Source organism: Oncorhynchus mykiss, chromosome 5 (genome assembly GCF_057628025.1).
Source record: "Oncorhynchus mykiss isolate SJ-2025 chromosome 5, ASM5762802v1, whole genome shotgun sequence".
Taxonomy (NCBI): domain Eukaryota; kingdom Metazoa; phylum Chordata; class Actinopteri; order Salmoniformes; family Salmonidae; genus Oncorhynchus; species Oncorhynchus mykiss.
Window position 1 is genome coordinate 44,869,538 of NC_143026.1, and position 19,710 is coordinate 44,889,247.

The 19,710-nt window shown below is 42.1% G+C and overlaps 1 protein-coding gene and 1 non-coding gene across 2 annotated transcripts in view; both read right to left on the bottom strand.

Annotated features, from left to right (window-relative positions):
* LOC110523912 (exosome RNA helicase MTR4) overlaps positions 1–19,710 on the bottom strand; it is a 54,851-nt gene that overhangs the window by 29,170 nt on the left and 5,971 nt on the right. Inside the window, exons 4-14 of the mRNA XM_036977633.2 lie at positions 19,403–19,469; positions 19,198–19,260; positions 18,937–19,049; positions 18,186–18,360; positions 17,806–18,021; positions 17,179–17,277; positions 16,249–16,369; positions 15,959–16,090; positions 10,291–10,370; positions 9,292–9,402; positions 8,975–9,076 (exon numbers count right to left, since the gene is read on the bottom strand). Coding sequence (XP_036833528.1) covers positions 8,975–9,076; positions 9,292–9,402; positions 10,291–10,370; positions 15,959–16,090; positions 16,249–16,369; positions 17,179–17,277; positions 17,806–18,021; positions 18,186–18,360; positions 18,937–19,049; positions 19,198–19,260; positions 19,403–19,469 — 1,279 coding nt within the window. The remainder of the gene's footprint in view (positions 1–8,974; positions 9,077–9,291; positions 9,403–10,290; positions 10,371–15,958; positions 16,091–16,248; positions 16,370–17,178; positions 17,278–17,805; positions 18,022–18,185; positions 18,361–18,936; positions 19,050–19,197; positions 19,261–19,402; positions 19,470–19,710) is intronic.
* Positions 17,486–17,614, bottom strand: LOC118964775 (small nucleolar RNA SNORA35). The gene has a single exon (XR_005051968.1). It is a non-coding gene; the product is annotated as a small nucleolar RNA SNORA35 (small nucleolar RNA).

A 19,710-nucleotide genomic window follows, 5' to 3' on the forward strand; every position in this document is an offset into this window, starting at 1 on the left:
GTGAAGGGTTGATATCCACATCTGTGGTTACCACCGTGAAGCATGGAGGTGGTGGTGTGATGGTGCTTTGCTGGTGACAGTCTGATTTATTTAGAATTCAAGGCACACGTAACCAGCATGGCTACCACAGCACTCTGCAGCAATATGCCATCCAATCTGGTTTGTGCCTAGCGTGACTATCATTCGTTTTTCAACAGGACAATGACCCAACACACCTCCAGGCTGCATAAGGGCTATTTGACCAAGAAGGATGACCTTCCAACATGACAACGACCCTAAGCACACAGCAAAGACAACTCAGGAGTGGTGTCCTTGAGTGGCCCAGTCAGAGCCCAGACTTAAACCTGATCAAACATCTCTGGAGGGACTGAAAAATAGGTGCGCAGCAACGCTCCCCATCCAACCTGACAGAGCTTGAGAGGATCTGCAGAGTATAAAGTCCTGAGTAAAGGGTCTGAACGCTTATGCAAATGTAATCTTTTTTTAAAATTGCATATACATTTGCAGGGCATTGTGTGTACATTAAGGGAGAAAAAAATATTTTAGAATAAGGCAAATAATGTAACAAAATGTGGAGAAAGTAAAGGGGTCTGAATAATTTCCGAATGCATTGTGTGTGTGTGTGTGTAATTATTTTTTTTACCGGTTATGATGGTTATTTTATTTTAATTTTACCTTTATTTAACTTGGCACGTCAGTTAACCTGTTAGAGCTCTAGGGGCGCTATTTCATTTTTGGATAAAAAACGTTCCCGTTTTAAGCGCGATATTTTGTCACGAAAAGATGCTCGACTATGCATATTCTTGACAGTTTTGGAAAGAAAACACTCTGAAGTTTCAGAATCTGCAAAGATTTTGTCTGTAAGTGCCCCAGAACTCATTCTACAGGCGAAACCAAGATGATGCATCACCCAGGAATTAGCAGAATTTCTGAAGCTCTGTTTTCCATTCTCTCCTTATATGGCTGTGATTGCGCAACGAATGAGCCTACACTTTCTGTCGTTCGCCCAAGGTCTTAGCAGCATTGTGACGTATTTGTAGGCATATCATTGGAAGATTGACCATAAGAGACTACATTTTCCAAGTGTCCGCCTGGTGTCCTGCGTCGAATTCGGTGCGCAATTGCCAGCTGCTTCTACTTTACCATTTGATTCAGGGGAGAAAGCATGTGTCCAAGAACGATGTATCAATGAAGAGATATGTGAAAAACACCTTGATGATTGATTCTAAACAACATTTGCCATGGTTTCAGTCGATATTATGGAGTTAATTTGGAAAAAAGTTCGCGTTTTGAGGACTGAATTTTCGGATTTTTTTTGGTAGCCAAATGTGATGTATAAAAGGAGCTATTTCTAATACACAAGGAATCTTTTTGGAAAAACTGAGCATCTGCTATCTAACTGAGAGTATCCTCATTGAAAACATCAGAAGTTCTTCAAAGGTAAATTATTTTATTTGAAGGCTTTTATGTTTTTGTTAATGTTGCGTGCTGGATGCTGGATGCTAACGCTAATGCTAACGCTAAATGCTAACGCGAAATGCTAACACTAGCTAGCTACTTTTACACAAATTATTGTTTTCCTATGGTTGAGAAGCATATTTTGAAAATCTGAGATGACAGTGTTGTTTACAAAAGGCTAAGCTTGAGAGATAGCATATTTATTTCATTTCATTTGCGATTTTCATAAATAGTTAACGTTGTGTTATGCTAATGAGCTTGCTGATAGATTTACACAATCCTGGATACAGGGGTTTTTTCATAGCTAAACGTGACGCAGAAAACGGAGCGATTTGTCCTAAACAAATAATCTTTCAGGAAAAACTGAACATTTGCTATCTGAGAGTCTCCTCATTGAAAACATCTGAAGTTCTTCAAAGGTAAATGATTTTATTTGAATGCTTTTCTGTTTTTTTGTGTAAATGTTGCCAGCTGAATGCTAATGCTAAATGCTACGTTAGCCATCAATACTGTTACACAAATGCTTGTTTTGCAATGGTTGAGAAGCATATTTTGAAAATCTGAGATGACAGTGTTGTTAACAAAAGGCTAAGCTTGAGAGCTAGCATATTTATTTCATTTCATTTGCGATTTTCATGAATAGTTAACGTTGCGTTATGGTAATGAGCTTGAGTCTGTATTCACGATCCCGGATCCGGGATGGGGAGATCAGAAAGGTTAAGAATAAATTCTTATTTTCAATGATGGCCTAGGAACAGTGGGTTAACTGCCTTTTTCAGGGGCAGAACGACAGATTTGTACCTCGTCAGCTCGGGGATTCGATCGTGCAACCTTCCGGTTACTAGTCCGACGGTCGTCATCCATAACCGTAGGTCATACGGTAATTGTGCCAGCACTAGTTGCAACGTGCACTAACACCTCTTCAGAACATTAACATGGAGAAGAGCTGCAATGGCTTGATTTGCCACTTGGTTTATAAACCCTCTGCTTTAGTAAAGCTGCCTGCCACACATGGCCCTGATTAAAATCACCAGATTCCATTTGGTCTCGGACATAAACATTACTTACTCTGCCACGAACGAGCTAATCCAAACAGTTCCTTTTATGCCTTTGTCAAGCAGATTCAATTCTAATCTCTTGGGCGTTGTTGGTGCTCTACAACATTTGGTCCCGGGTTTAACACTGGCACGGGGCTATACTCTCTCCTTACATCTCGGAGATACTCGCACACACCATGACAGAGCCAGAGGAGAGCTAAGAGGGGGCAGTCACCCCGTGAAGGGGCCCTGGATCTCTCCCTTTTGCTTTGTGATGGGAGGGATGGAGGGAGAGGAGGAAGGAAGGCCTTGACTGCATGCGTGGTGTTCTGGCATCAGTTCTCCCACCCCAGATGTTCCTCGTAAGCCTCATGGACAACCGTTTCCTTTTTCCTCTCTCCCGCTCTCTATCCAGCGAGCAATCGCTCTCTCCTCTCTCTCTCTCCCCATCCCCGAGCCAAAGGGGTAATAATCCAGCCCTTTTATTCCCAACAGCTTGATTCACGACCGGTCTTGTGACCCCCAGCTCCTCACATAAACAATATGTGGCTGTTTATCTTTGTCAGAGCTTCCCTGGCTCCCGCCATGGCTTTATAAAGGCGTCGCACAAACACGCAGCGGAAATGAGGAGAGAGCTCTGCACTACATCAAGTTAACCCTGGGTTCATCTGTCAGTCTGATTGCAATATAGCAGGGATTACCCAGATTGAGACACGTGTACTGTGTTTATCCAAACCTAATGATGGCTATTAATCATTCCAGGTAGTGATGAAACTAGGGCTGTGGCGGTAATTACATTTTGTCAACCGGTGATTGTCAAGCAAATAACTGTCTCAAACACATTTAGCATCTCCTGGCTTCCACGTATAACCTACAAGCCACTGATGCAGAACTTTGAAACATCTACATTTAAAAAGTCTAATAAATTAAATACATCACAATAAATCCATTATTTTATTTTAGAGAGGTCTAAAGAAACATGATATGAAGAAAATGTAGTCTACTTCAGAAGAACAGAATAGCATACTCTGCGGTCCTGATCTGGCTATGGGCTACACTAATTTAGCAGACAAGCTGTGCTTCGAATTCCGTGGCATTATATTATAGTATGAAGAATAGAACTGAATATAGCTGAATAAAACAGGATATTTTCTCCAGAGTATTTGAGGGAGTGGGCACATGCGGCTATTCTGTGTTGAGCGATTAATAAAAGAAACAGGTTTTCCTATAGGCTTAATTGGAGTTACTCCCGGCTGGGCACACCAAAGCACAACTCTTACATGGCTCTCAGTCACGTGATCGAGTCTCTCTCACAGGCTACAAGTGAAGACCATCACATCTGGGACACAACTGCGCGCGTCCTTATCCAATTCCGAGGTGCATACTGAAGCTATTGGAAGAACTGTCCACATTTAATTTGTCAGCCAACAAGATGAACAGCAAAAGCACTAGCCTAGGTCAATCTACGATCCCCCATAGTATTCTATCCTGTGTGGAAATAAATATTCCAAACAGTCTGACACTTTCACATGCGATAGATCCCAAATTAATACAAACACCAGCATCCCTGTTTTTTTTTTAGTAATGAGGCTTACGAAACAGATCATAACGTTTAAGCTTAAAATATTGATTAACCATTAGACTATTTGTTCAAATTATAAGTGCAGTAACGCGCACACGGCAATCGGCTAAAAGTGTTCAATTTGAAAAATAAAAGGAGCCGCTAGCCAGCACCTCGCCTAAATAGGTGTGCGTTTCTTTCGCCTCTAGATTAAATGTGTTCCATTAGCAGGAAAATACCCTTCTCAAAAGTGACTAAAAATGTGATTATGCATGTAATGCTTTTATTATAAAAAAGGTGCATTTTTATGGTGAAAATTCGTCCTACACTCGCTCGCTGCATATGTATGCCAGTTAGGCTCGAGACCTGTTGAAAAGCGGAAGAATGTTCTTAATTTTAAGTAGTAATTTGGCCACTTCAGTTGTGATACAAACGTTGGGCCATATGTCTTGATTCAAATACATTCAAAGGGTACAAGATGCGACTAACGATATGAAAAAAGTTGCATGAAAGGCATGAGCTCTGCTTTGTTTTTTTTTTTGCGCAGGATGTACACACTTCATCAGTCTCTCATTCTCAATTTGACAAGCACTTGATAATGACTTGAATTTCCTGGTGGCAAATATATCATTCACAAGTGATACGCTAATATTGTCACCCATCAGACTATTCTTGATTTAATCTGGTCTTTATATATACACACTAAATAATATACAGTGTCTCAGACCACTTGACTTTTACCACATTTTGTTACGTTAGTCTTATTCTATAATGTATTCATTCAAATCGTCAGCAATCTGCACACATTCACCCCATAATGACAAAGCGAAAACAGGTTTGTAGAAATGTTTGCAAATGTATTAAAAATGAAATATTTTATTTACATAAGTAATCGGACCCTTTGCAATGAGATTTGAAATTGAACTCAGGTGCATGTTGTTCCCATTGATCATCCTTGAGATGTTTTTACAACTTGAAGTCAATTGATTGGACATGATTTGGAAAGGCACACACCTGTCTATACAAGGTCCCACAGTTGACAGTGCATGCCAGAGCAAAAACCAAGCCATGAGGTCAATAAAAATTGTCTGTACAGCTCCGAGACAGGATTGTGTTGAGGCACAGATCTGAGGAAGGGTACCAAAACATTTCCGTATCATTGAAGGTCCCCAAGAACACAGTGGCCTCCACCATTCTTAAATGGAAGAAGTTTGGAACCACCAAGACTCTTCCTAGAGCTGGCCAAACAACCAATCTCTGTGGAGATAGGAGAACCTTCCAGAAGGACAACCATCCCTGCAGCACCAATCAGGCCTTTATGGTAGAGTGACCAGACAGAAGCCACTCCTCAGTAAAAGGTACATGACAGCCCGCTTGGAGTTTGCCAAAAGGCATCTAAAGACTCTCAGACCATGAGAAACAAGATTCTCTGGTTTGATGAAACCAAGATTGAACTCTTTGGCCTGAAGTAGGGCAGATTTTTCAAGTTTTCATAACAATCGGAAATCGGTATTTTTGGGTGCCGATTTGCCGTTTTTTTTTTACACCTTTATTTAATCTTTATTTAACCAGGCAAGTCAGTTACACATTCTTATTTTCAATGACGGCCTAGGAACGGTGGGTTAACTGCCTCGTTCAGGAGCAGAAAGACAGATTTTCACCTTGTCAGCTCGGGGGATCCAATCTTGCAACGTTACAGTTAACCTGTTGGATCTCTAGGGGCGCTATTTCATTTTTGGATAAAAAACATTCCCGTTTTAAGCGCGATATTTTGTCACGAAAAGATGCTCGACTATGCATATTCTTGACAGTTTTTGAAAGAAAACACTGAAGTTTCAGAATCTGCAAAGATATTGTCTGTAAGTGCCCCAGAACTCATTCTACAGGCGAAACCAAGATGAAACGTCAAACAGGAAATGAGCAGAATTTCTGAAGCTCTGTTTTCTAATGTCTCCTTATATGGCTGTGAATGCGACAGGAATAAGCTTAGACCTTCTGCCGTTTCCCCAAGATGTCGGCAGCATTGTGACGTATTTGTAGGCATATCATTGGAAGATTGACCATAAGAGACTACATTTTCCAAGTGTCCGCCTGGTGTCCTGCGTCGAAATTGGTGCGCAAAGCCAAGTGCAAGTATTTTTCCATTTGATTGAGAGGAGAAACCATGCTTCCACGAACGATATATCATCGAAGAGATATGTGAAAAACACCTTGAGGATTGATTCTAAACCACGTTTGCCATGTTTTCAGTCGATATTATGGAGTTAATTTGGAAAAAAGTTCGCGTTTTGAGGACTGAATTTTCAGGGTTTTTTTGTAGCCAAATGTGATGTACAAAACGGAGCTGTTTCTAATACACAAAGAATATTTTTGGAAAAAACTGAGCATTTGCTATCTAACTGAGTCTCCTCATTGAAAACATCCGAAGTTCTTCGAAGGTAAATTTTATTTTAAGGCTTTTATGTTTTTGTTGAAATGTTGCGTGCTGGATGCTAACGCTAATGCTAAATGCTACGCTAGCTAGCTACTTTTACACAAATGATTGTTTTCCTATGGTTGAGAAGCATATTTTGAAAATCTGAGATGACAGTGTTGTTTACAAAAGGCTAAGCTTGAGAGATGGCATATTTATTTCATTTCATTTGCGATTTTCATGAATAGTTAACGTTGCATTATGGTAATGAGCTTGAGTCTGTATTCACGATACCGGATCCGGGATGGGGAGATCAGAGGGGTTAACTAGTCCAGCGCAACAACGACCTGCCTCTCTCTCGTTGCACCCCACAAGTAGTCTGCCTGTTACGCAAATGCAGTAAGCCAAGGTAAGTTGCTAGCTAGCATGAAACTTATCTTATAAAAAAAAAAATCAACCATAATCACTAGTTAACTACACATGGTTGATGATATTACTAGATATTATCTAGCATGTCCTGTGTTGCATATTATCTGACTGAGCATACAAGTATCTAAGTATCTGACCGAGCGGTGGTAGGCAGAAGCAGGCGCGTAAACATTCATTCAAACAGCACTTTGGTGTGTTTTGCCAGCAGCTCTTTGTTGTGCGTCAAGCATTGCGCTGTTTATGACTTCAAACCTATCAACTCCCGAGATGAGGCTGGTGTGACCGAAGTGAAATGGCTAGCTAGTTAGCGCGCACTAATTGCGTTTCAAACGTCACTCACTCTGAGCCTTGGGGTGGTTGTGTCCCTTGCTCTGCATGGGTAACGCTGCTTCGATGTGGTGGCTGTTGTCGTTGTGTTGCTGGTTCGTGCCCAGGGAGGAGCGAGAAGAGGAACGGAAGCTATACTGTTACACTGGCAATACTAAAGTGCCTATAAGAACATCCAATGGTTAATGAAATACAAATGGTAGAGGGAAATAGTCCTATAATAACTACAACCTAAAACTTCTTACCTGGGAATATTGAAGACTCATGTTAAAAGGAACCACCAGCTTTCATATGTTCTCATTTTCTGAGCAAGGAACTTAAACGTTAGCTTTTTTACATGGCACATATTGCACTTTTACTTTCTTCTACAATACTTTGTTTTTGCATTATTTAAAGCAAATTGAACATGTTTCATTATTTATTTGAGGCTAAATTGATTTTATTGATGTATCATTTTAAGTTAAAATAAGTGTTCATTCAGTATTGCTGTAATTGTCATTATTACAAATAAATGTATTTATTATTTTTTATTATTATTTATTTAATTAATTAAAATCGGCCGATTAATTGGTATTGGCTTTTTTTGGTCCTCCAATAATCGGTATCGGCGTTGAAAAATCATAATCGGTCAACCTCTACTAGCAACCTTGCGGTTACTGGCCCAACGCTCTAACCACTAGGCTTCCTGCCGCCCCTGATTACCGTGACTAAACAGTCACTTGGAATTTGACTGCCATCATGACTCGTTACCGCTACACAGCCCTAGATGAAACTGTGTAATGAATAAAATGCCCCCATGAGTCAGTCAGTCACTAACATAATGATATGACCCGGTCTTTACTAATGTGACACAATCCCAGTCCTGGGTTTAGCCAGTCAAACAGGAGGGACTGAGGACGTTGGGAGATCAACTGGACACTTCATTGACTGCAAGGGGAATACTATGACCGTACAGTGGGTTATGCTCCTCCATGAACTAAGATTATTAACAGGGATGTGCATCATTCCCTTTCAAAACCATTTGATACATATCTACATACACGGGCTCCGATACGATACAGGAACACTGCGTTTTAGTTTGAAACGATCCAGTGTAATTCGGTTTGATTAGAAGAACGAATTGATGAGATTCGGTTCGATATGATTCAACGCGCTAACATTTTCCATTCCACATTAAAAATCTGCTGCTGGTGAAGATCATGAGTTGCCCCAATTACCATGTAGGCTATAGCCAGATGAGAGTTGTCTCCCCGGCGGTAGCTAAGGTTACTTTCATTCAGGTAAAACAATTTTCAACCGCGTATTTGATTCCAAAACATTACTTAGCAAAATACAACTAATAAAGCCTAAAATTGCACAAGTCATTTTACAAACATTTGTATGCTGAAGGTGTGCAAGATACAGAATAGGCCAACCTCATTGGTCAGCGCGAGAAGCTGCTCACAGCGCGCAGTTTGACTACGCCTGGGGTTGTCCGACATGCAAATGATTTGTAGATCAATGAGTGTCAACACAATTACATGCTTAGTTCCACACGGAAGGTATTTTCGGAAGGTACAGTAATATGTGCAAAACATTTTAGTGAACCAGCGATTCTAACGTTTGAATCAATTTCCTAATCGATGGCTTGTGGTCCCGAGGACAGATGCACTCGTAACCCGGACCGATGTATATCTGTGAATCTTTACATCCCTAATGATAAAGTAGTAGGTAAGTAATTAACAGAAGGCTTTTTTAAAGGAGTATTACCCAGCGGAAGTCTTTGCCATCAAACTTGCGTGCGTTGGTGAACAGGACAGTGCGGGCGGGCATGTTGATGCCCATGGCAAAGGTCTCTGTGGCGAACAAGGCCTGTGGAGAGAGGATAATGTCACATTCAGCATACTTACTCCTATTGAAACAAAAAAGCAAGGCCTTCGGGTTATAGCCTTTTCACACTACAGAGCTGAGATGAGCAGAGCTGTACTGGCCTTGTTATGCATCCATAATAGTTGCTGGAACGACAATATCCGAAAACGGTTGGTATAATTCAATGAGAGATCCAGGTGAGCTCCAGACAGGCCTACCTTGAGAAGCCCCTCAGAGAACAGGATCTCAATGGTTTCCTTTAGGATGGGGAGGAGTCCTCCATGATGAATCCCTATACCTCTCTTCAATAGAGGCAGGACGTGCTCCACCTGGAAACACACAGCAAGAATAATCAGACATTTGATTAACAACACATTTCTTGTCAACGGTAGCACAAAGATATGTCAAAGATAGCAGAACAAAGCCAAAGCTGGCACGGTCTACAATAGAAGTGAAGCCATACAACAATCAAGTAAGATCAAATGTATACAAAAGCTGCTCACACTAGCATGAGGCAGCAATCCATCTTAAGGACAATAGAAAGAATGTGCCTGTCCTCCTCTGACCCTAGCAGAGCCGCGATCCCACATGGTCGTGACCGTTAACAAGCCTGCGGAGCCGGCTTTCATAGCATAGCAGCCTTCTCCTGACATCTGTACTGCTCTACAAAATAACGACCACCGCTGAGTCTAACGAAACTGCACTATGAGAGACAACCGCACAGAAGAACAAATCCAATACAGCCTGAACTTACGGCATCAAGGGAACGAACATACTGTATGTGTGTGTGTGTGTGTGTGTAAATTCAAAGCCACCAGAAGGAGCCACAAAGAGAGTGTGGAAACTTTTACAGTGCCCTCTTAAAAAGCTACTTATATAGACCCTCCAAAATAATAAATAGTGTCGTTAAAGACACTAACAGCTTACAGACGGTAGGCAATTAAAGTCACAGTTATAAAAACTTAGGACACTAAAGAGGCCTTTCTACTGACTCTGAAAAACACCAAAAGAAAGATGCTCAGGGTCCCTGCTCATCTGCGTGAACGTGCCTTGGGCATGCTACAAGGAGGCACTCTGCCCAGTCATGTGAAATCCATAGATCAGAGCAAAATTAATTTATTTCAATTGACTTAATTTCTTGTATGAACAAAATTGTTGAAATTGTTGTGTTTATATTTTTCAGTATATTTTCAAATCAATCAATGAGAAGTACTCACCTGGGGCAGCTTCTTGTCATCGTCTGACAGACAGTCTATGGCATTGTTGAACACCTCCTCCACCAGCTTCTTCTCCTCATCTGGAAAAACAAACGGAACAGATTTACATATTCATTCACACATTTAATTAACAAATCAGACGTGTGTATTGTGCATTCTGCCACCTGACCGATAGAGGAGTCACTCAAAAGCTAAACGTTACCCTTCTGACAGAGCAGGGAGTGTGTTTTGTTCTGTCCGAGGCCAATGTTGAATACTTTGTAGAAATACAGAAAAGTACTCATGCTTGATATGGATTCAACGTCATTGGAAGACAAAGTCGTTTGGATGTGATAAGAGTACGTCTTAGCTTCTCAGCTATCATCCAACCATAATTCGATGGTGTAAAAGAAATCGATTGAGAAAGAGATGCGGAATTCAGCCCCATTCTGTGTGATTCATGCAGGCTTTGTAGGTCTGATGCAGATCTGATTATCATTTCCATATATTCCACACCACAAAGACTAAGCCACAGGCGTCAAACTCATTCCAAGGAGGGCTGTGTCTGCACTTTCACGCCTCCCTTGTACTTAATTGACCAACCAAGGATACTCATTTGTAGGAACTCCCCTCACCTGGTTGCCTAGATGTTAATTGGACAGGAAATAAACAAGCATACACTCTGCCCTCAATGGAAAGGGTTTGGTGTAAGCCAATGTGCATCAGAGTGTGCCTCTCCTCACCCTCCACCCAACTGCCTGTCACAGATGTAGGCCTAACCAGAGCTGACTCTAGTTGAGAAATGGTTCCTCAGGTTATTGCTAGAGGACGACCGATTAATCGGCATGGCCGATTAATTACGGCCGATTTCAAGTTCTCATAACCATCGGTAATCGGCCTTTTTGGACGCCAATTATGTCCGATTACATTGCAATTAATGAGGAAACTGCAGGCTGACCACCTGTTACGCGAGTGCAGCGTCAAAAGGACCCTGTGGCTGCGATGAGCCACGGTAAGTTGCTAGCTAGCATTGAACTTATCTTATAAAAAACAATCAATCTTCACATAATCACTAGTTAACTACACATGGTTGATGATATTACTAGGTTATCTAGCTTGTCCTGCGTTGCATATAATCACTGCGGTGCCTGTTAATTTATCATCGAATCACAGCCTACTTCAACTTCGCCAAACGGATGATGATTAAACAAAAGCGCATTCACAAAAAAAGCACATTCGTTGCACAAATGTACCTAACCATAAACATCGATGCCTTTCTTAAAATCAATACAGAAGTATATTCTTTTAAACCTGCATATTTAGTTAAAATAAATGCATGTTAGCAGGCAATATTAACTAGGGAAGTTGTGTCACTTCTCTTGCATTCAGTGCAAGCAGAGTCAGGGTATATGCAACAATTTGGGCCGCCTGGCTCGTTGCGAACTGTGTTTCTTCCTAACAAAAACCGTAATTCATTTGACAGAATTTTACCTTATTATGACATAACATTGAAGGTTGTGCAATGTAACAGCAATATTTAGACTTAGGGTTGCCACCTGATTGACAAAATAAGGAATGGTTCCGTATTTCACTGAAAGTTTCCGTATTTGACCATATTAAATGACCAAAAGCTCGTATGTGTGTGTTTAATATAATTAAGTCTACGATTTGATATTTGAGAGCAGTCTGGCTGAGCGGTGGTAGGCAGCAGCAGGCTCGTAAACAGTCATTCAAACAGCACTTTGCGAGCAGCTCTTAGCAATGCTTGAAGCACAGCGCTGTTTATGACTTCAAGTCTATAAACCCCAGAGATTAGGCTGGCAATACTAAAGTGCCTAAAAGAACATCCAATAGTCAAATGTACATGTAAATAGTTGATGCGTCATAATTCCTATAATAACTACTTAACTGGGAATATTGAACCACCAGCTTTCATATGTTCTCATGTTCTGAAACGTTAGCTTTTTTTACATGGCACATATTGCACTTTTATGTTCTTCTCCAACACTGTTTTTCCACTATTTGAACCAAATTGAACATGTTTCGTTATTTATGAGACTAAATAGATTTTATGTATTATATTAAGTTAAAATAAAAGGGTTCATTGTTCATTCAGTATTGTTGTAACTGTCATTATTACAAAGATATATAAAAATCGTCTGATTAAATCAGTATTGGCTTTTTTTGGTCCTCCTATAATCAGTATTGGCATTGAAAATTCATAATCGGTCTACCTCTAGTTATTGCTGTTAAGTGTCCATAGTAAGGCTGTGCCATGGTCCACTGCTCCCCGAGAAGGTCTACACTGCAGTGAGGACAGTCCCAGGGTAGCAGTAAAACCACATGGACAGAATGACAGAACGAGAGAGCAAGCAAACAAACCACAGCCCACGGGCAGGCCACTTGGCTTACGTCAGCTCTCTGGCACTGGGCCCAAACGTAAACACTTTAAATACACACACGTAGACCTACACATACACACACAAACGCATTTCCACACACACAAACTAGTTTCCATCACATGGAGACAAACTCATCTCGAGAGTAATATAATATACACACGGATACCGTTTTGGCTCAGAGATCTTATAACAGAAACAGTCACACGTTAAACTCTAAACACACAACTGCCATGCGACTACGGGCACAAGAGGTGCCTGAGTAGTGTGTAAAGTAGAGTGGTGTCAGCATGACCACACCAGCAATCCATAGTAACCAGGTCAGCACCAGAAAAATATTCTAATGAATTATAAAGCCCATCCGTCTGATATACTATTTATATAACAGTGTGACTTCATCAGATAACCATTATATACTAAACAAAAATATAAACCGCAACATGTAAAGTGTTGGTCCCATGTTTCACGAGCTGAAATAAATGACCTCCGAAATGTTCCATACGCACAAAAAGCTTCTCACATTTTGTGCACAAATTTGCTGCCAAGATAATCCATCCACCTGACAGGTGTGGCATGTCAAGAAGCTGATTAAACAACATGATCATTACACAGGTGCACCTTGTGCTGGGGGACAGTAAAAGAGCACTAAAATGTGCAGTATTGTCACAACACAATGCCACAAATGTCAAGTTGAGGGCGTGTGCAATTGGCATGCTGAATGCAGGAATGTCCACCAGAGCTGTTGCCAGAGAATTGAATGTTCATTTCTCTACCATAAGATGCGTCCAACCTTTTAGAGAACTTGGCAGTACGTCCAACCGGCCTCACAACCACAGACCACGTGTAAACACGCCAGCCCATACTTTACATTAGCGGCGGCGATGTTGAAAAAATGTTCTCCAGCACCAAGTAAGACAACAGATGGCAACCTATGATTAAAAAAGCAAGCCATTTCATATTCAGGAAATGCAGGACTGATATTTTGATGTGCAACCTGGCGCGCTAGAGAATTTTGATGACATCTTGGTGCATTTTGGGCTAAAGGCTATAATATGGATAAGGATAAGGTCCTACTAAAACTTCACAGCGCTACTTGATGCAGATGGAGCGCAAATGGAGTGCCCTGCACGGGTCTGACTACAGCCTACTCCGGTTGTAAAGTGGTGCTATGAACTCAATATAAAAAAATAACAAAAGTTACAAATACATAATGTACTCACAGAAAGCTGTATGTCCGCTAACTCAAACAATGTTATTTGCTTTAAAAATGTAAATTTTTTCCTACAATAGCATTTTGAGCAACAGTTATATGCTTGTGCGTCTCAGAATGCATCTCTACCACCTCCGTGAGAGGCGTGAGAGTTCGCAGCACACAGTGAAACAAGCACATGCAGATACTTTCATAGCCTACGCAATATGTTGATTCGTGCTATCATTGTTGACCAAATAACGGTTTTAGAACAATCGGCCGGAATATTGTGTCGCAAAAATCACAGAAAGTTACAGACGGGTAAGAGGAAGGCTGCGTCGGTAATTTTCGGGTTTATCGTCAAAGTTCTAGTCAAGCGGCCCGATCCAGTGTCACACAGCTGCCTTGCATGCAGAGTAAGCCATGCAGGCACCATAAGCCGCGTAAGTAAGCCATGACCGACAGTTCCATAAACACAGCCTAGAAACAAATATGTCATAAAAGATTAAAGCCCAGTCAGTTCATTAATTAAAAGAGAGCGAGAGAGCGAGTCAGAAGGGGGAGTGGAACGTGGCTCCAATTAGGCTACTACCACCCTCTTACACCACAGAGACATAATATAGCTAGCCTAAACCTGAAGACAGGCCAGCAGCTCTGTTTCTATAAAGACTACTAATACGAAACTACGTCTTATCCCACAACAGTGCTGCAGCTTATTAAAATGTTTTATTAAACACTCATCTATTAAGTAATGTGATAAACAGGCATTAGGTTCAGAAGAGAGCAAGACGGAAAACAAAAGTATTTGACTTTCCATCATATAGGCACATCACTCAAGCGAGAGCACTAGCACCGCCTAGATAGGATTTTCCGAAGAATTCCTCAAGCCCTCAGGATAAATCACACCTCGTATAGTCAGATTGTTTGTTTGTGTAAGTAGAACATCTTACACCAGATGTGTCAGTGTGTTGCAAAGCAAAAACAAACCAAGCGAGTGAGAAACGCACAACGTCAAAATATTTGCTCGGGAACTGGAGCACATGCTCAAGTCAACTCCATTACAAATAGAATCCTCCTGTGGTCAGGATGGGGGGGGGGGGGGGTAGAAACCTCTGTTGCCAAGGGCCTGGCTCCAGCCAAGCCAAGAGAAATCTGCTCCATCTTTATCAATACAGTCGTCTCTCCTCCCTCCAGAGACTGACCGGGCAGATGAGAAAGTACAACACCCATATTCATATCAATGAGAGATGAGAGATCGTTCACATCATGCCCAGTGGAAAGAGAGCATTTGGCGTTCTTGGATGTTTTAACTGACTTCATCGAAATCGCACACAAAAGCACACACGATTCGCCAGCTACGCAGGGCGGACTCTGACACGCGCGTTCTTCACAGTTAGGCCTAACCAAATTAGATCTGCAGCCCAGATTCATCCTGCTGCTCAGGGTCATCTTGCAGCGAATCAGCACAGGCTGCATAACCTACTGGCAAAGAGCGTGTAGTCAAGTATTGGGGGGCAAATCTATGGCAGCGTCTGAAGTGACACCCTATTCCCTATATAATGCACTACTTTCAGTGGCGATGACTTAAATGGCACTATATAGGTAATAGGGTGCTGTATTGACAGGATGCCATGCATTTCTGAGTGGTATGTGCGTTCACATCAGCGGATTTAGTTAGTATCATCAGTCAACCCCCCCAAAGAGAGCGAGAACAGTGAGATGTGTACAGTTAATAGAAAACATAATATTGAATGACTCGAGTGATGCCGATTATTAAAAACACCCCTAGCAAACTTCATGACTTATACCTGCCCCACCTTTCGAGGGAGTACATGATTGACTTCATTCGGCACCAAACAGAAGGGAGGGGGGGGGGGGGGGGGGGGGGGGAACACACTACCTGAACTTCTCCAATTAAGGAACACCCTTTTCTGTTGAAAAGCGCTTTGCTACGGTGTGCCCTAATGAATTTCCATTGGGACACGGTGTTACCCACATCACTCATTGAAGGAGTAGCTACCGCTATTGAAGTCGAGCTTGGACACCTGCAGGGAGTATCGTTAGGCTATTAAACTGTATATCATTATGGGGATAACTATACCTGTGTTGAAGTCGAGCTTGGACACCTGCAGGGCATAGGCCTCACACTCCTTCTTACTGAAGCTAAAGATGATGACCGGCTGGAAGTTCCGCTCCATGATCATTTTAACAATCTTAAACACGTTGGATGGCCCTAAAGAGAAACACAACCACATTGAGAACAAAAAAAGGCAACCATTTTGAAACCCTAATTTAGATGACACTGAATCCCCTGACAAAACTACTCCCACAAATACTTCCGCTATTCTAAAAGAACGTAATGGTTTATCGGTCTTAGTCACACACACACACCTCGTGTCCCTCCTTTGCGCCCCTTGGGGTCCCATTTGCCCCCTCCGCTGCTGCCTCCAGAGTCACCAGTGTCTCTCAGCACCTGCATGGCCGTGTTGAAGTTGTCCTCCCTGAACTCTCCCTGGAGGAGACAAGTCAAGCAAAGGATCAACAGCCAACTTTAACCCGACAGTACACCAGGCAGACAAACTGGCCCCATTTCACATTCTGCAACAAGCTGACTAAGATCGAACCACAACTCAGGTGGGTCTTGTGTGGTGAAGGATAACAATTATTTACAGCATGTTTTATTCCCTGTACCCTTGGTAGTGAGATTGTTGTGTGTTCAGTACCTAATGAGAGTAAACTCTCACCAAATGTTATTTGTTGAAAGTGTGGAATATGTCAGTGATGCGGGATGCATTCTAATCACAAATCGTGCGTGGGAATCTTCGGATATTATGCACCTGACCCCATTGTTCAGGAAACAACACATTGAGCTATTCCTGGAGGTGTGACTGGTCCGCACTCTAAGCTACTAATTGTATGTTTAGCCTAATACCTAACAGCATGTTTAGTCACTGACCGACATTGTACAACAAACCTAAATAATGAAGTGAGAGTTTCCCGGCACAGAAAGGCATTCTGGGCTGAGTTTCCAATAAGCATGGTAGCACTAAGATTATTTAAATTCTACTGAAACTAAATTGACTAAAGATTATCTTAGTGCTATGATGCTTTTGGGAAACCCAGCCCTGCTCAACACAACACTAGATTATCTTTATGGCTACATCTATTCAATTATTGTACAAGGAACCGAATTAAGTATATTTCCACTGACAGGCTGTGCATTATCTCTCTGTGTGTGTGTGTGTGTAGTAAATGCAGAATGTCATGTATTATTGTCCTAGTCAAGGCCGAGGAAACCTCGAGCTTTGTGCGTTTCCTTACGTTCTCATCCACCACAAGGTGAAGTCCGTCGCCACCTGCTGGGAAGATGTAGTGCTGCAGGGGGGTGGGCCGGAAGTCAGTGTACACCACGTGACAGGGCTACATGGGGACAGGTGGAAGGAAGTCAACAACATGAGCACCTAACGACAATCCCTGAAATTCTTTTAAACCATTTCGTTAAAACAATTACGCTTGATGCATGTCTATACAGTTAAAACAAACATGCTTACAAGAGACAAGAACAAGTCAATTGTATGAGCACCTGATGCTTGATACACAAGTAAGCAGACAAGGGATATTTTCGGCTGTGTTTTCTCAGCCTTCGGAATGGAGAGGCCGGTGTTGTGGCCCTGCCTTTCTGCAGACTGAGGTTTATCTGGCAATGGAAGGAGACTGGACAGCCAAGGGGACAGCAGCTGATCACTAGACAGGGCAGGGGTAAGGGAAATGCCTTGTAGGGTAGTCCCAACCAGGTCTTGACGAACCTTTGGACCTTTTAACGGTCACCCCGACACCTTGGCCCAAGCGATTCAAACCCCTTGACGAGGTCTCTAGTTGTTGGGTTAAGGTCGCTCCGTGGTAGCCTACACACATCGATAAAAGTAAATACATTTATTTTTTCTTTACCTGTCTGTGGAGGTGGCAGATCCATTCAGCGAACTGCTTGGCGTTTGGGATGGTGGCGGACAGGAAGACATAGTGGACGTTGTCAGGAAGCAGGATGATGGTCTCCTCCCACACCACGCCACGCTCGGCATCTCTCATGTAATGGATCTCATCGAAGATGACCCAGGCCACCTCTCTCATGACCTCTGACCCTCGGTACAACATGCTCCTCAGGATCTGAAACACAGAAACAAATGAAATGTCAACATAATCATTCATTTTCAAACTAGACAGACTAGTAACACTAGAGAAAAATGTAAGTACAACTTAGTCATATTCTAGCTCAGCCTAAAGACACAGTGGAGATTGTTGGCGAGAATAATGTAATTATAATGGCATACTTCGGTAGTCATGATGAGGCAGGAGGCGGTGGGGTTGATGGTGACATCACCGGTCATCAGGCCAACATCCTGGAACTCTTCGTACATCTCTCTGTACTTCTGGTTACTCAGAGCTTTGATGGGGCTGGTGAAGATGACCCTCTGCTTCTCCCTCAGAGCTAGAGCTATGGCATACCTGGATGAGAAAGGGAGAGGGCGGGAAAGTGAGTAAGAGGCTTTTTCTGGTGAGGGCAAAGCCAATGGCGCAGTCACCGACCTAAGATTTTAGAGGTCCTCCCGTTGGCTACGTTGACAATTTAGCTGTTTTAAAGCTAATTTCCTGCAATTCTACACATTTTGCAATTGCTTATTCTATTATAAGCGGAACATTAGAACAAAATAATTGCGGGGCCATGACAAAAAATACTCCTGAATGCATCATTTTGATTCTCCCCGACTTTAAAATTGTATTTAGTGAGTGTCAATTCTCAAAGATGATCTTACAAAAATTCATACTTAATATCTTGTTTTGGTTGTTTAAGTTCATACTGAAAATACAGTTTTGGATGGGAAAATGTTCTTAAAAACTCAGTTGAAAACAATCCAGTATTTCACTCATCAAACGCGCAAAACATCTGAACACACTCGTACTCTTTTCCCACCATCTTGCTAACCCGATACATACTGTGCTGCACAGTACATTACAGTTCGGCTTAGTTCGGCCAAACTCAGTAGTGTTAAACCTGAAAGGGTATCAGTATATCAAACTCACTCTGCACAGACAGTCTTTCCTGCAGAGGTGTGGGCAGACACAAGCACTGACTGGTTGTTATCGATACACAGAATGGCCTCACGTTGGAAGGGATCCAGAACGAAGGGGTACTCCTACAAAAAGAGATCAGTTGGATGTTAGCAGGAACACAGATGGGTGGATTGGAGTCATTTGACAAGGCAATGTCAAAGGCCACGAGTTTCAGACTGCGCTCTCAAAGTATCCCAATCCAATCAGTGGACTGATGTACCGTTACAGTACCTTGGCTGCTTTCCCCACACGAGGCTTAAGCTGGTTGTACTCCTCATTGGCTGGTAGGGCCACCTGTCAAGGTAAAGAAAGCAGATTTTCAGTAAAGGGAACCAAGATGTAATATTGAGATATAGGCCTACCTAGGTTGCATAAATACATTTTTTAATATGAAGTCATTAAATTCGTATTTCAAAAGTCCTGTGAGCGCTCTTACCTCGTGGTTGCATCCTTCCACTGTCTCAACCGGCTCCACCCTCACCTTGGGCATGCAGTCGGCAAGACTGAAAAAGCCAGTTTCACATTCATCAGTATTCAATCCATTAACCAACCATGATAATAATTCACATTTCTTTGCAGATCATATAGTCATGAAGCTAATTGTGTCTATAACAAGACAATAACATCACACAACAACACTAATCTTGCCTCGCCAATGTTCTTTTTTTCCTAAGGTCTGCGGCAGTCGGTAGAGATGAAAGCAGTGGGCTGGATTAGAACCCGTGCTGCAGGGGTAGCTAGCTA